This window comes from Cyprinodon tularosa, unplaced genomic scaffold (assembly GCF_016077235.1).
Source record: "Cyprinodon tularosa strain WSP-4 unplaced genomic scaffold, ASM1607723v1 ctg681, whole genome shotgun sequence".
Lineage (NCBI taxonomy): Eukaryota > Metazoa > Chordata > Actinopteri > Cyprinodontiformes > Cyprinodontidae > Cyprinodon > Cyprinodon tularosa.
The window spans coordinates 431,848-449,682 of record NW_024039431.1 but is presented as its reverse complement, the minus strand read 5'-3'; the positions used below and the strand labels follow the sequence as shown (position 1 = coordinate 449,682).

Below are 17,835 nucleotides of genomic sequence, written 5' to 3'. Positions count from 1 at the left end.
AAATTTTAGTCATTTTAGTCACTTTTTTCATTTTACTCAACGCTGAAAATAATAGAACTTCTCCACACACTGCTTTTTTTAAAAACATATATATAACACTGTAGGCCAACAGAATAAAAATTCTCCACACACGGCTTCTCTTTTTCTCTATTTTATTTATATAACACTGTGCAGAATAGAACTTCACACACCGATTCTCTTTTTAATATATATCCCTCTGCACACATTGAACCTTCTGTCGGCTTGTTTCATCATATCCACAAAGGTCTTCATCCTCAATGGTCCTTGCAGAACGCCCAATCCACTTTGCCATTGAGTTCTCCAGAGCTTTCTGCTCTTTGGAGTCAGTCTGTTCGGTGGGGGGGTGGGGGGGGGGGCACCATCTCTGCAACAGACTTCCCTTCCTTCCCCAACCTCTACAGGTGCTGGTCATAAAATTAGAATATCATGAAAAAGTAGATTGATTTCAGTAATTCCATTTAAAAAGTGAAACTTGTATATTATATTCATACATTACATACAAACTCATATATTTCAGATGTTTATTTTGTTTAATTTTGATGATTACAAATGACAACAAATGAAAATCTCAAATTCATCATATCAGAAAATTTGAATATTACTGAAGACCAATAAAAACAAAGGATTTATAGAAATGTTGGCCAACTGAAAAGTATGAACATGAAAAGTATGAGCATGTACAGCACTCAGTATTTAGTTGGGCCTCCTTTGGCCTGTATTACTGCAGCAATGCGGCGTGGCATGGAGTCGATCAGTCTGTGGCACTGCTCAGGTGTTATGATAGCCCAGGTTGCTCTAATAGTGGCTTTTAGCTCTTCTGAATTGTTGGGTCTGGTGTATTGCATCTTCTTCTTCACAATACCCCATAGATTTTCTATGGGGTTAAGGTCAGGAGAGTTTGCTGGCCAATTAAGAACAGGGATACCATGGTCCTTCAACCAGGTACTGGTAGCTTTGGCACTGTGTGCAGGTGCCAAGTCCTGTTGAAAAATGAAATCTGCATCTCCAAAAAGTTGGTCAGCTGCAGGAAGCATGAAGTGCTCTAAAACTTCCTGGTATGTGGCTGCGTTGACCCTGGACCTCAGAAAACACAATGGACCAACACCAGCAGATGACATGGCACCCCAAACCATCACTGACTGTGGAAACTTTACACTGGACTTCAAGCAACGTGGATGAAGTGCCTCTCTTCTTTTCCTCCAGACTCTGGGACCTTGATTTCCAAAGGAAATGCAAAATTTACTTTCATCAGAGAACATGACTTTGGACCACTCACCAGCAGTCCAGTCCTGTTTCTCTTTAGCCCAGGCAAGACGCTTCTGACGCTGTCTGTGGTTCAAGAGTGGCTTGACACAAGGAATGCGACAGCAGAAACCCATGTCTTTCATACGTCTGTGTGTGGTGGTTCTTGAAGCACTCACTCCAGCTGCAGTCCACTCTTTGTGAATCTCCCCCACATTTTTGAAGGGGTTTTGTTTCACAATCCTCTCCAGGGTGCGGTTATCTCTCTTGCTTGTACACTTTTTTCGACCACATCTTTTCCTTCCCTTCGCCTCTCTATTAATGTGCTTGGACACTGAGCTCTGTGAACAGCCAGCCTCTTTAGCGATGACCTTTTGTGTCTTGCCCTCCTTGTGCAAGGTGTCGATGGTCGTCTTTTGGACAACTGTCAAGTCAGCAGTCTTCCCCATGATTGTGTAGCCTATAGAACTAGACTGAAAGACCATTTAAAGGCTTTTGCAGGTGGTTTGAGTTAATTAGCTGATTAGAGTGTGGCACCAGGGGCCATCAATTTTGAACCTTTTCACAATATTCTAATTTTCTGATATGATGAATTTGAGATTTTCATTTGTTGTCATTTGTAATCATCAAAATTAAACAAAATAAACATCTGAAATATACACTATATTGCCAAAAGTATTTGCTCACCTGCCTTGACTCACATATGAGCTTAAGTGACATCCCGTTCCTAATCCATAGGGTTCAATATGACGTCGGTCCACCCTTTGCAGCTAGAACAGCTTCAACTCTTCTGGGAAGGCTGTCCACAAGGTTTAGGAGTGTGTTTATGGGAATTTTTGACCATTCTTCCAGAAGCGCATTTGTGAGGTCGCACACTGATGTTGGACGAGAAGGCCTGGCTCTCAGTCTCCGCTCTAATTCATCCCAAAGGTGTTCTATCGGGTTGAGGTCAGGACTCTGTGCAGGCCAGTCAAGTTCATCCACACCAGACTCTGTCATCCATGTCTTTATGGACCTTGCTTTGTGCACTGGTGCACAGTCATGTTGGAAGAGGAAGGGGCCAGCTCCAAACTGTTCCCACAAAGTTGGGAGCATGGAATTGTCCAAAATGTCTTGGTATGCTGAAGCATTCAGAGTTCCTTTCACTGGAACTAAGGGGCCAAGCCCAGCTCCTGAAAAACAACCTCACACCATAATCCCCCCTCCACCAAACTTTACACTTGGCACAATGCAGTCAGACAAGTACCGTTCTCCTGGCAACCGCCAAACCCAGACCCGTCCATCAGATTGCCAGATGGAGAAGCGCGATTCGTCACTCCAGAGAACGCGTCTCCACTGCTCTAGAGTCCAGTGGCGGCGTGCTTTACACCACCGCATCCGACGCTTTGCATTGCACTTGGTGATGTATGGCTTGGATGCAGCTGCTCGCCCATGGAAACCCATTCCATGAAGCTCTCTGCGCACTGTTCTTGAGCTACATGAAGTTTGGAGGTCTGTAGTGATTGACTCTGCAGAAAGTTGGCGACCTCTTCGCACTATGCGCGTCAGCATCCGCTGACCCCGCTCCGTCAGTTTACGTGGCCTACCACTTCGTGGCTGAGTTGCTGTCGTTCCCAAACACTTCCATTTTCTTATAATACAGCTGACAGTTGACTGTGGAATATTTAGGAGCGAGGAAATTTCACGACTGGATTTGTTGCACAGGTGGCATCCTATCACAGTTCCACGCTGGAATTCACTGAGCTCCTGAGAGCGACCCATTCTTTCACAAATGTTTGTAAAAACAGTCTGCATGCCTAGGTGCTTGAATTTATACACCTGTGGCCATGGAAGTGATTGGAACACCTGATTCCAATAATTTGGATGGGTGAGCAAATACTTTTGGCAATATAGTGTATGAGTTTGTATGTAATGTATGAATATAATATACAAGTTTCACTTTTTAAATGGAATTACTGAAATCAATCTACTTTTTCATGATATTCTAATTTTATGACCAGCACCTGTAATTTGGCTGTGGTGTCACTGTGTCAGGAATCTAGTTGGGAGGAAGAAATTTAAACAATTAATATCCAGTGTATCAGTAGAAGATCTTTCTGCTATGACAGAGACAGTATAAACAATTGAAGTTGTCGCAGTCGCTGTGTCCTTAAAATGAAAGATTTTAGAGAATCTAAGCTTTCTAATGTCTAACATGTCTATATTGGTAAAAGTTCAACCGTCGTTATTTTAAAGCATACTGCTGTATTTAAGGTAAAAACACAAAACAGAGTGACGACGACCAGATGGATTTAATGACGATAAGAAAGGTCAGAGCAAATGCCTACTGTTAAGGAGACTGAGGATTTTTGGAGTGCAGAGGACGCTCCTAAAGACCTGTTCTGACTCTGTGTGGCATCAGCCATCTTCTATGGAGCTGTCTGTTGGAGCAGTGGCTTATCTGTAGCTGAGAGGAAGCGGCTGGATCAGCTGATCAGGAAGTCCAGCTCTGTGATTGGATGCCCTCTGGACTAAATTAGCAACTGTTGGATAATGTCTCCCCCCCCATGCATGAAGCTGGTGCTGACCTGGAGAGCTCCTTCAGTGACAGACTGCTGCACCTTAAATGCACCAGGGAGCGTTATCACAGATCCTTCCTCCCAGCAGCTGGAAGACTCTAGAACCACCACTGTTCCCAACAACCTCAATCAGTTGTTCCATTCATGCTGATTTTAAACAGTTTCTGTCTTGCTCCTTTTGCACATCTCTAATTGTTGCTACTTTTTTCAAATATCCATTACTGTAAAAATGTTCGAAGCTGTTATTGATTTTTCCAGATGCACAATACTTATATATATATATATATATATATATATATATATATATATATATATATATATATATAGTAAAAACACTATATAGTATTTATATAGTAAAAGCACTATATAGTATTTATATAGTAAAAACACTACAGTATAGTATTTGTATTTTTGTAACTGTCACTGTTATTCTATACACCTTTAAGGTCCACATTGCTGTAATCTTTTGCTTCTGTAACACCACAGTTTCTACCATTGTGGGACAATAAAGGGATTTTCTATTCTATTTCATTCTATTATATATCTTGGAAACTCCTGGAGTACGGTGAGGAGAGATGTTGCTGAGGAAATTGCATAGAACTGTTGAGACACACACACATCAGTTGGGCAGGATTAAAACCATGTTATCAGCTTTGTTTCACTGTTCACGTTAGACCCTAAAAACGATTTTTATGAAAAGGAACAGAGATCAAATTGAATGATAAGGAACTGAATGTATATATATACATTTTCAAAATGAAATAATTTTTTGTCTTCCTTTTCAGCAGACACTGGTTTACTGGATGTTTTAAATGAACATAAAGATTGTCTGAGAAAACGATGTGAAACCGTGACTGAAGGAACTGGAGAACCAGGAAATAGAACCCTCTTAAACAAAATCTACATTGAGCTCTACATCACAGAGGGCCTAAATGAAGAGGTGAATACCCAACATGAGGTGCGGCAATTGGAGACCAATTCCAGAAAAAAGATCCTCAATGATACCCCAATCAAGTGCAAAGACATCTTCAAACTTTTACCTGACCAAAGTGGACCTATCAGAGTAGTTCTGACCAATGGTGTTGCTGGCATTGGAAAAACCTTCTCAGTGCAGAAATTCACTCTGGACTGGGCCGAGGGTTTAGAGAACCAAGATGTCAGTGCGGTGGTTCTGATATCATTCAGGGAGCTGAACTTTATCAGAGATGCCGAACACAGTCTTCTCACACTGCTCTATGTTTTTCATCCAACACTCCAGAAGATCCCTGCAGAGAAGCTGACTGGCTGTAAACTTGTCTTTATATTTGATGGTCTGGATGAAAGCAAAATTTCTCTGGACTTTAGCAACAGTAAAGTCATTTCTGACGTCACACAGAAGTCATCAGTCAACGTTCTGCTGACAAACCTCATCAAGGGGAACCTGCTTCCCTCGGCTCTCGTCTGGATAACTTCCCGACCTGCAGCAGCCAATCAGATCCCTTCTACATGCTTTGACAGGGTAACAGAAGTACGAGGCTTCACTAATGAGCAGAAGGAGGAGTACTTCAGAAGGAGATTCAGTGATGAGGCTCTTTCCACCAAAATAATCTCCCACATTAAGGGATCCAGGAGCCTCCACATCATGTGTCATATCCCAGTTTTCTGCTGGATCACTGCTACAGTTCTGGAGAACATGCTGACCAAAGGGCAACAGCATGAGCTACCTAAGACCATGACTGACATGTACTCACACTTCCTGCTGGTTCAGATAAGGAGAAAAAGGAACAAGTACCATGAAGGACATGAGACGAGTCCTCACGAGCTGATGGAGGCGAACAGGGAGATTCTTTTGAAGCTTGGGAGACTGGCGTTTGAGCACCTAAAGAAAGGAAACATCATGTTCTATGAAGAGGATCTGAAACAGTGTGGTCTTGATGCCACAGAGGCCTTGGTCTACTCAGGAGTTTGTACAGAGATCTTCAAACAAGAGTTTGGTATCTTCCAGAAACCAGTCTACTGCTTTGTTCACTTTAGCATCCAGGAGTTTCTGGCTGCAGTCTACATGTTCCACTGTTACACCAACAGGAATTCTGGAGTGATTGAGAGATTCCTGGGAAAACAATTCAAGAAATTCTTTCTGCGGGATTTTCTGGGCATGATCATGGAGAAAGCCTGTAGAAGTAAAACTGGCCATCTGGATCTGTTTGTTCGATTCCTTCATGGCCTCTCTGTAGAGTCCAACCAAAGACTTCTTCAAGGCCTTTTAGGGCAGACAGAGAACAGCCCAGAAACACTTCAGAAAGTGATTGACAAGCTGAAGAAGATGAACACGGGTAAAATACCTCCTGACCGAAGCATCAACATCTTCCACTGTCTGATTGAGCTGAATGACCCATCAGTTCATCTAGAGATCCAAGAGTTCCAAAGGTCGGGGGACAGATCAGGAAAGAAACTCTCAGAAGTGCACTGCTCAGCTCTTGCCTACATGGTGGAAATGTCAGAGGAAGTTCTGGATGAGTTGGACCTAGAGAAGTACAACACATCCGATAAGGGACGATTGAGGCTGATTCCAGCTGTGAGGAACTGCAAGAAGGCTCGGTGAGTGTACTATTTTCAAGTTTTGCAACATCAGCACTAGACAAGATATGTCTAAGTTTTACAATGTTCTGGTGATGAAAAAAGAAGATTCTAGATTCCTGTTTAATATAGGATTTAAAGTCATAAGGAAATGCTATTTAAATGTCAAATCATTCTGGCATTAAACATGTACAATAAATGTACTCTTTATCAGACGATATTGTCCCAAAATTTTGAAATTTTCTATTTAAAAAAAAATCCTTTCTTAAAATCTGTGGGGGGGGGTTTCCATTATCTTCTGCAGGCCAGTTAGTTCTACGTCAGCCTGAACACCTAAATTCCTCCAATCATATATGAACGGTCATCTGTCAATCAAATTTTTCGGTTATAGCATTTTGATTCATATGTCGCAGTTTATATACGCAACGGTTGAAATCAGAAATCAGAATCCTTTCCTTTCCCATTGAGTTGCGTCCCAGTGTTCACGGGGATGGACGTCTGTGTCTTCGGCAGGCGTAGAGCTAACAGAACTGGCAGCGTTGCGAGGCAAGGGCTCAAACATGTACGGCTGGAAGCCTTCTACACCAAACCAAGCTTCTGCCGCCCTGGCGTCCTCTTCCACAACATCTTCGTCCCCGCTTTCCTCCTCTAAATAAAAAATGGATGACGGAGGAGACTCATCCACGACCTCCGACACTAAACTCTCCTCCTCTTGCATGTTTCCGCTGTCCATAGCGTTCCTTGACAGCGTCGTTTCTAAGTCACCAATTTAGTGCTACTTGGTCCCAATGGAATTTCCCATTGGGAACCTGCTATCACTAAGATGCTAACTGGTTAGAAATATGCTTCCGACAAACCGGCCACAACCGAACTTGCTTGCAAACCTTAAGCCACAACAATCCCGCCCCTTGATAAACGACCAATCACATTCACTTTTTCACTTGTGTAAAGTTATGCACCAAAACAGGAGAATTCTGAAATGCAACAGTTGAAACGGCCTTTTCCCTATGACTTTAAATGAAAAGTTCAAGACTATTGTCGGAAACTAATGTGCCGTCCACCAAGTAACTAACAGTTCTGCTGTGGTTGTTGGGCTTCCTCTTGCTTGGAAAGGATTTCTGTGTGGATCTCCTGTTCCTCTAACTTAGGGATGCTCAAAATCGGTCCTCAAGGGCTGCTGCCCTGCAGGTGTTAGAGGTTCCCCTGCTTCAGCACACCTGATTCTGATGATTAAATTCAGCAAAAGCCTTTTAATGTTAAGGCCCAGAACAGTTAGACCCAGTATTCGAGGCAGACAGTTTATTAAGAGCAGAAATACAGCAGGCTACAGCAGGGACCTCTGCAGGAAGAGACAACAGGTTAGTGACCTTGTTTAGCTGAAAGTTCTTGCACACAATTGTGTGGAACACTAACCTGCTCTTAATTTCCAGTTCTGGTCCAGGAGTAGAGGTAGATCCCAGCTGGTGGACTGCCAATCAGTTGTGGTAGTTTTTGCTCAGAGGGTTCCAGACACAAGGTTATCAGAGGACAGGCAGGAGATTAGAGCCTTCAAGGCAAATTTGAGCAAGATGAGCAGGATTAGCTGTAGAGTGAAGCCAAAGACAAGGTCATGGACGTGGTCGAATGTCTGAGGAAGGAGATCAGAGAACTTGTGAGGTGCTGAAGGACGATCCAGACAGAGTAGGGTCACAGTTCCAGGTTTGATACACAGAGTAGCACACAGGCTGAACAAGGGCAGGCAGCTGAGTAATCAGGAAACAAATCCTGTCAATACACAACAGGCAGAAATTAGACTGGTAGTCATGTCAGGAGGAAGCCAGAAGACAGGTATCGCAATCAGAATCAGACGGGACTTGCAGGCGCAGAAGTCAAGAGGCAGACAGGTCAGAATCGGGAAGTCAGAACTAGGAACGCTAAGATCGAAACTAAGATCGAAATTATCTGGCATGGATGACTGGTCTGAAGGCTAGTTATATGGAGGCTATGCAGGTGGATCAGGTGAGTTGTAATGAGAGCTGGGCGGAGCTAAGCAGGTGTGTTTGCAATGGATGATAAGACCAAGCATCAGTGTTGAGAACATGACAGTTAATCAGCTGTCAATAAAAAATCCACTGTGCTGAAGCAGGAAACATCTGAAGCCTGCAGGACAGCGGCCCTTGAGGACCAAATTTGGACATGCCTACTTCTGAGGCTCAGAAACTCAGGTCTTAGGCATGGGGAGATTTATAAGATGGTCCCTACCTGCAATAAGATTACTCTGATTGAAGCATACATTTAACAAAATTTCCGCATTTCTCGTATGCTGATTAAAGAAAAGAAGTCATTCTCATTGAGTCTCCAGCTTCAAACATATTCCCAATACGTTTGTAAATGTTAAAGAAAAAGAGATGAATGAATGTTTATAATGAATAGATGTGGACTTACTGATTGCATTAGCTTTTGGTCTCATGATTTCACTGTTTCTCTCACACTCACTTTGATTCTAACTGATTTTGTTTTCTTCCTATTGCAGCTTTTTTAACTGTGGGCTCTCATTGACACACTGTGAGGTTGTGGCCTCTGCTCTGAAGTCCAGTACTTCTTATTTGATTGAGTTGGACCTGAGCTGGAATGAAATAAGAGATTCTGGCGTAAAGATTCTTTGCTCTGGATTGGAAAGTCCAAACTGCAGACTGGAGATGTTGAGGTCAGTTCACTGGGCACTGTTGCTTTTCTTCCTCTTTTTTACTATTATCAATGTGGGATATACTGATAACATCATTTAATTCTTTTGTTTCAGCTTATGTTAAATTTTTACTCTGCCCAGAATCTAGCTTTATATATTTAAATTATGTAAACTGGGTTCATGGGATACGATTTTTATGTTACTGGGTATTTTTTTCCCACATTTTTGTGAACATGTTTAGTTCTGCAGGATTCGTCTGGTGTAATGGTGGCCACTGCAGCTATATTTATTATTGTTTGAAATGGTACAGGTAGATACATGCCTGCATCAGGCACAGCTATTCTTCATCATGTCTTTGTGCATAAACGTACTCAGACACATGCCTCCATTGTGAGTAATCATGTCCTCCATCACCTAAGCACCACCAGGTTCAGGTTTCTGAGTGAGTATCTAGAAGTAAGAGGCTTGGATTGAAAAGGCTCTGATCAACTGGGAGCCTCAAAGCCTTCCTCAAGCTCTGGTGATGAGGGGGGTGAGAAATCCTTCACCTCAAATAATAACTGCCAACATATCTGCTCCATGCTTCACTTTGCTACACTGAAAAAAAACGAATCTTGAAATAAGTTAAAATTTCCTTAAATTAAGTGTATTTAGCATTAATTTGAGCAGGTAAATGAGATAGTTTGCCAATGGAAGGAGGATTTTACATCCTGACTACACCCCCGAACACAGCAGCTGCATCCAACTTTATAATCTCCGATCCAATTTTTTCATGTCACACCGACTGCGAATAGAGAGGCTCAGACTACGCAGGGTGTGGAGGATCTGCAAAGATTATTTTCATTCCTGTCTCTCTGCAATTTCCCACATTAGACTTGGAAAGATATGGTTAGGGTTTGTTAAAAGTTAAAGTTATTTAGTTCTTTTTTTTAAACCACTGGTGCATTCTATAATAGAGTCTGTGGAGCATTTTAAACCAGAACAGACAGAGAATGTTCATATATTAACAATATGTGTCATGAGGCGGTGTTTGTTTGGAGGACCCAAATGCAGAGACCAGTTGGCAGAGGTGAATTAAAGTGGGTTTATTAAGGTTCACAGGTCCAGGGGCAGGAATCAAAGTCCAACAGAAAACAACAAATGCACCAGAACCAAGGAGACATCAGGGGTAAACTAAAACTCTAGGAGCCAGGGAGAGACGAGGAAGACAGGCAGATGTTAAACAAGGATCCAGCAAACAGGAACTGAAGAGGGAGGGCTTTTAAAGGGGACAGAGACAGGGAGAGGGCTAATGAGGGAATTGAAAACAGGTGAGAGCTGAACAGGAAACAGAACAAGAGAAAGAGGACACAAGAGGGCAGCAGAGGACAACAAATGGAAAACCAAGAAAAACAGGAACTAACAAACCAAGACTCTGACAATATGAGATCTACATCTAAAGAAAAGAAAAACCCAGCATGAAACACCGCACTGGAAAAAGTCTAAATCTACGCAATGATTTAAAGTACAAATATTCTCAAACACAAGATATCACACAAAACAATTGAAATCTAGATTTGTCATTTTTTCTTAAAGTTTGTGCAATTGTTCTTGAGTTGAGGAGGAAAGTGAGACATTTAAAATTTACATTTCAATTAAGAAAGCACAATTGCATCTTATTTCGTCTTATTTCAAGTGCATTTCATCTAAATATTTTAGATGAAAATATTTTTAAAAATACTCATTCCATTGGCAAACTATCTCATTTACTTACTCAAATTAAGGGTAAATACTCTTCATTTAAGAAATCTTTACTTATTTCTAGACTGTTTTTGCAGTGCAGTAACATGACTGGGTCTGTTTTAATTATAGCACTGGAAAAAAATAAAAATACATTTTTACTTATTTCTAGATCGTTATTTCCAGTATATGGGACAGTTTCTAAGCTGACTGAGGCAGAGAGGTGATTCTAACACTGCAAAAACAATCTAGAAATAAGTAAAAAATTTCTTAAATTAAGTGTATTAACCCTTAAATTGAGTAGGTAAATGAGATGATTTGCCAATGTAATGAGTGTTTTTACTCTTAGAATAAGATAATTAGATATTATGCACCTACAATAAGCCATTGGATTTGTTTTTCTTATTTTAAATGTAAATTGTTTTGATCTGGGTAGTTTCTCCAAGTTTTTCTTTCTTTTTCCATGAAGACGTAAGAGAGATACGCTGCGCTGACCTGCTCTGTCTGACCCTCCTTATTCTGGTTTCTGTGAGGCTCAAAGAGGATCACTACTTTATCAGTTTTCTGTCCTCCTGAACTCCTATCATGGGGAAAGTTTTCTATTTTAATGTTTCATTCATTGTTTTTGCTCCAGTCTGTCCTGCTTACTATAAATGCAAAGTGACTCCCAACTGACTCTTTCTCTGTGAGATTAACAGATTTTATTTTATATTTTCCCGAAAAGTGGATGAGTTTTACTTTGTAACCCCTTCTCTCTTCCTGTCAGACCCATGAAATAGCTGCTGAATTGCTGCGTAGTCCAACTAAAATAGACTTGGGCTCTATCTCAGTCGGAGCTACGCTGCCCCCTGCTGGAAATCATCCCCATTGACTTTTAATCAGCGTTAAATGCAACAACCTATAAGGCACAATTTTCTGTTTGATAGGATGGAAAATGAGATTCGTTGTGTTCTGGCCTTTACACTCACCACTTATCCAGATGCTACTTCCAACTCTGCAGTGTTTCATAGCAACAACCACTTTAGTGGCATTTTTCAAAAATTGTTATTAGATCAATTTAAGTTACACTTTAAATGTTTTGTTTTTTAAACAATGCCATCCATCCATCTATTTTCTTCCTCTTTATCTGGGGCCGCGTCATAGAGGCAGCAGTCTAAACAGAAATGCCCAGACTTCCCGATCCCCACACTCCTCCTCCAGCGGCTCCCCAAGGTGACACCAGGTCCCTCCAGCGTGTCCTGGGCCTTTCACCAGGCCTCCTCTCAATGGGACATGCACCTCCAGAGGGAGGTGACCAGGAGGCATCCGGAACAGATCCTCGAGCCTCCTCAGCTGGCTCCTTTCGACGTGAAGGAGCAGCGATTATTCCGAACTCTTCCCGGGTAGCTGAGCTCCTCACCCCATCTTGAAGTGTGCGGCCAGCCATCCTGCAAGGGAAACTCATTTCTCCCGCTTGTATTCGCAATCTTGTCCTTTCGGTCTTTACCCAGATCTGGTGACCATAGGTGAGGGTGGGACAGTAGATCCATCGGTAAAGCCGGGCATACAATGTGCGATTTTTTTCAAATCGTTGCATGCAGTTACAGCTCACATTGTACGACAAAACCCTGCTTACTGCCGGCAATGCGAACCAAGTTTCTACACTGCAAAAACAATCCAGAAATAAGTAAAAAATGGCTTAAATTAAGTATATTTAGCCTTAATTTGAGTAGATAAATAAGATGATTTGCCAATGGAATGAGTATTTTTACTCTTAAAATAAGATAGTTAGATAATATTTACTTGAAATAAGAGGATAAAATAGTTTTTTCTTATTTTAAAAGGAAATTGTCTTGTTCCATTGGCAAAGTGTCTTACTTACCTCCTCAAATCAAGGAAAAACACACTTATTTTAAGAAAAAATAACTTATTGAGATTTCTATTTTTTGCAGTGTACTGCGGTCATACAGAAAATGGACGGGCCTTAACAGGGGACCCCAGACTCCTGGAGCACCCCCCACAGGGCACCATGAGGGACATGGATGAAAGCCTTCTCCAGATCCACAAAACACATGTGGACTGGTTGGCAGAACTCCCACAAATGGAGGGTATAGAGCTGGTCTATACCCTTTTTAAACAATGCATTGTTTTAATTATAGTTTTAGTCTGAAAGGTGTCCGCTTCCAGTCTCTTATGCTTTATGTTTCATTCAGGTTGGAGCTCTGCAGTTTGACAGAGACCAGCTGCACATATCTGGTCTCAGCCCTGAGGTCCAACCCCTCCCACCTCACCCACCTGAACCTGGGGGAGAACAGCCTGAAAGATGCTGGAGTGAAGGAGCTCTGCAGTTTTCTGGAGAGTCCCTGCTGCAGAATAAAGACTCTGAGGTCAGACACCATGTTTTAGTTTGTGCTGAGATTAAAAGAAAGGTTGATTTGACTATAGACTACATATACGGTATAATATACTGATTGACATTTAGAGCTATTATTTCAATCTTTGGTTTTCTAGGTGAATTAATTTTTACCTAATGGGAGGTAAAAACACACTGCAAAAAATTCTCAAAATTAGTGCATTTTTTTCTTAAATTGAGGAGGTAAGTCAGACATTTTGCCAATGGAGCAAGACATTTAAGGAAAAAAATGCATTGTCTTGTTTTGATTTCATATTATCTAATAATCTTGTTTTAAGAGCAAAAAATACTCATTCCATTGGCAAATCATCTCATTTATCTGCTAAAATTAAGGGTAAATACTTTTAATTTATGAGATTTTTACTTATTTATCTATTTTTCGCAGTGCATGACAGCATTAGGATGACTGGGAATTAGGTTTAGGGTGAACATAGTTAAAAAAATGGAATATGAGCCTCTCACTGGAAAAATCATAAGTGGGATAGTTTGCCAATGGAATTAGTATTTTTACTCTTAAAATAAGATAATTAGATAAAATGCACTTGAAATAAGACAATCCATTTGTGTTTTCTTATGTTAAATGTAAATTGTCTTGTTCCATTGGCAAAATGTCTCTTTTATCTCCTCAATCCAAGAAGAAATGCACTTATTTTAAGGAAAAATGACTTATCTAGATTTAAATTTTTCCAGTGTATCCACTTAATGCTAAAACAGTGATATAGGGCTCTGCAATGATTTAAAGTACAAATATTCTCAAACACAAGATATCACACTGTGAAAAAAATCAAAATCTGGATAAGTCATTTTTTCTTAAAATAAGTGCATTTGTTCTTGGTTTGCGGAGGTAAAACAGACACTTTGACAATGGAACAAGACAATGTACACTTAAAATAAGAAAAAGCAATTGCATTGTCTTATTTCAAGTGTATTTCATCTAATTATCTTATTTTAAGGTAAAAATACTAATTCTATTGGCAGATTGTCTTATTTACCTGCTCAGATTAAGGGTAAATACACTTAATTTAACACATTTTTACTTATTAGACAGTTTTTGCAGCGCAGTCACTGCAAAAAATGTAAATCTAAGCCTTTTTTTGCTTAAAATAAGTACATTGTAACCAAATCGAGCAGATAATTAGACACTTTGCCAATGGAACAAGAGAATTTACATTTAAAATAAGAAAACACAATTGCATTGTCTCATTTCAAGTACATTTTATCTAATTATCTTATTTTTAGAGTAAAGACACTCATTCCATTGGCAAACTATATCATTTACCTACTGAAATTAAGGGTAAATACACTTAATTTCAAAAATTTTTTACTTATTTCTAGATCGTTTTTCCAGTGTAGTAATATATCCTGTTTTTACGGCTGTATAAAGTTTAACATTTGATTCATGCTGATTATTTTGCTGAAGTTTATACTCCCCCTAATTATTCTCTTTACTTTGTGATTATGAAAGCATGCCTGGTCTTGATTGAACCAAGATGTTGCCATTAATGTTAATTCAAGTGCTATAAGCTGTGCTTTTTTAAAGCAGCATCCTGTTTCGGCTCACATGCTGTATTCTTTATTCAGATTATGGGGCTGCAGTTTGACAGAGGTCAGCTGTGCTTCTCTGGCCTCAGCGCTGAAGTCCAACCCCTCCCACCTGAAAGAACTGAACCTGAGCTGGAACTACATACTGAAGGACACCGGTGTGAAGGCGCTCTGTGGGCTTCTAGAGAGTCCCTGCTGCAAAATGGAGTCTCTGAGGTCAGAGGCCACAGTTTCATCTAGATTTTTAATGTCATCTAAACATTAGATTATGACTAAATTGCTACACTGCAAAAAATGGAAATCTTCGCTAGTAATTATTTCTTAAAATAAGTTCATTTGTTCTTGACAATTAAAATAAGAAAACACAATTGCATGCACTTATTTCAAGTGTATTTTATCTAATTATCTTATAGTAAAAATACTCATTCCGTTGGCAAATCATCTTTTATACCCACTCAAATTAAGGATAAATACACTTCATTTAAGATGTTTTTTACATATTTGTAGATCATTTCTGCAGTGTTTCAATGTTTTTAGTTTTATAATCAGTAATAATAAAGCTTTTTCTAATGGTTTACTTTGAAAACAAAATGCATTGACAAATTTTCCGTTGGTTAAATAGCATTAAGGACTGCGGGCTGACCGAGGTCAGCTGTGCTTCTTTGGCCTCGGCTCTGAAGTCCAACCCCTCCCATCTGACAGAATTGGACATAAGTGAGAACTTGTTAAAAGATCCAGATGTGAAGCCGCTGTTGAAGCTTGTGAAGAGTTCAGGATCCAAACTGGAGACTCTGAGGTCAGTAGATGGTTTCACTACGTCCAGTAGGTCTAAGCAGAGCTGTACTAAGAAATATTCCAGTCCCATCAGTTGGAAGTTTTTTAGTTTTGCAGATGGTTGCTGCTGTTGTTGTTGTGCTTATCTCATCTTGATTAATCTGGATCAAAGTTTAAAGATATAAAGAAACAGTGTTCCACAGTCACACTGCAAAAAAAAAAAATTCATCTTAAGTAATTTTTTTCTGAAAATAAGTGCATTTGTTCTTGAATTGAAGAGGAAGTGAGACACTGCAAAAAATGTAAATCTAAACCTTTTTTTCTTAAAATAAGTGTATTTGTTCTTGAATGGAGCATATTATCTAATTATCTTGTTTTAAGGGTAAAATGCTCATTCCACTGGCAAATCATCTTATGTTTCTACTCAATTTAGGGGAAATACACTTAATTTAAGACAGCTTTTACTCATTTTCATTTTTACTCATTTTTTCAGTGCAGAATCTAATTTGATCTAAGACTGCACTGGAAAAATTCTCTAGAAATAAGTAAAAATGTCTTAAAATAAGTCTATTTACCTTAATTTGAGTTGCTAAATGAGAGATTTAGAGGCTTTCATGTTGCCCTAGACCGGAAGTCTTCAACAGGGTGTCCACAACCCCTAGAGGGTCCACGGCGGTACTGCATGTGGGGGTCGCAAAATTCTTGTTTGATCAGACTTTTTTTTTTTTTTTATTCCCTCGTGCAATTTTTTTCACTAATTGAAATGTCTTTAAATCCACATTAACATGAATTTAACACACTGTAGCAAACAAATAAATGGAGGCAGAAGATGTCTTTCAGTCATCAATGCTCACATTCAGCGACACACAGGAGCTCTTTCAAGCTGGGCACCGTTTCATTCACAACACCTGTCCCATCAACCAGGAATCAGAAATACTTCAATAATCCCAGAGGGAAATTACTTTAGTTACATTACTCCATCTGTAATAGAGTGACTATAGGACCAGTTTGATAGAACACTATTTCACACAATATATATAATAAGGATATTATGTCCCTATGGAGTCAGAAAGGGGTCAAAATGTCTGTAAACTTATAAATCTTAGTTGAAACTGAAAAAAATCAAAGTTGAAAAAGAGAAAATATAAATTGATATTGAATGTCAAATTTTTACCTTATAATCTGAGAAACTAAAAAAAAAAAAAAAAAACTAATAAGAATACAATCTAAATTCTTCCCCTCAGGTTGAAAGAACTCATAATTCCTAGTATTTTAATTCCCCTTTTTATTTTCTTTATTGTAGTTTTACATTTTAGATTTTCACATTCAAAACCCTTTCAGTTTCTTTTTTTTTCCTTTATAGTTTCAAATTCTCTTTTCTGTTTCAGGATTTTATTTTTACACTTTCAAATCTGTTTTTTTTTCACATTCAGATTTTCACCCCAATCAGACGGTTGTGGGCGGGGAAACTTGATTGACAGCTTGCAGCATTCTTATTATTCTATGTTTGCTTTTTTAGTGTCTCACATTTTAAGTTAAAATATTTGACAGTAAACATGATAGTTCTATTTTTTCAGTTTCAGTTTTTTTTCTCAGTTTCAACTAAGATTTAAGTTTACAAACATTTTGACCCCTTTCTGATTCCATAGTCCCCGCTCCATCTCGCCATCAGTTTTCTGTATTCTGAACAGGACTGAATTCACCGCTGCATCATGCATCCCTTCCTGACACCCAAATATTCTTCTGTTCTCTCTGCAGATGGAGGTTATAATCTGTAGAAAGAGGTCTATTTGCTTTGCCATGATGATCCACAGATGGGGAATCAACAGTAACATGAAAGTTGTCCTTAGTCATGATGATGGTTTCATTTACTGATTTTTATTTTTTCTGTTTTTTTCATGCATATATTTTATTGAATGAGATTATTTTGTTTGTTCATGTGAACACTGAATATGTAATCTGAATTAAACTTCCACAGGTTTTTAATCTGAATTTGTATGCATCTATGAGAATTTACATTAAAGAGGTATGACAGAGTTTTCTAATGATACTGCCACCTGTGGCCAAAACACAGAACTGCAGCTCTCTTTTTATTACTTCTTTTAACCTTTCATGTAGTTGTACAGTAGAGGATTAGGGCCAATAAAAAAAAAAGTGAACTGATTTTTAAATATTATTTCAGTTTAATATGGGAAAAACGTCAGAATTCTGACTTTTTTCTCTGAATTCTGACAGCTAACAAACATGTTAGCATCTAGTCATAGCCATGTCTGTTTAAGAGACCAGCTCTCTGGTTTTAATCACCTTCTGCTCTTCATTTAATCAAATAGCATCAGCAGGGACCATCAGAGACGGAAAAGTCGCCT

The 17,835-nt window shown here is 39.4% G+C and overlaps 1 protein-coding gene across 1 annotated transcript in view; it reads left to right on the top strand.

Moving 5' to 3' along the window:
* LOC119771607 (protein NLRC3-like) overlaps positions 1–17,619 on the top strand; it is a 28,805-nt gene extending 11,186 nt beyond the window's left edge. Inside the window, exons 5-10 of the mRNA XM_038267697.1 lie at positions 4,607–6,398; positions 8,890–9,063; positions 12,954–13,127; positions 14,735–14,911; positions 15,318–15,491; positions 17,228–17,619. Of these exons, the coding sequence (XP_038123625.1) occupies positions 4,607–6,398; positions 8,890–9,063; positions 12,954–13,127; positions 14,735–14,911; positions 15,318–15,491; positions 17,228–17,240 (2,504 nt within the window). The 3' untranslated portion in view covers positions 17,241–17,619. The remainder of the gene's footprint in view (positions 1–4,606; positions 6,399–8,889; positions 9,064–12,953; positions 13,128–14,734; positions 14,912–15,317; positions 15,492–17,227) is intronic.
* The last annotated feature ends 216 nt before the right edge of the window (positions 17,620–17,835 follow it).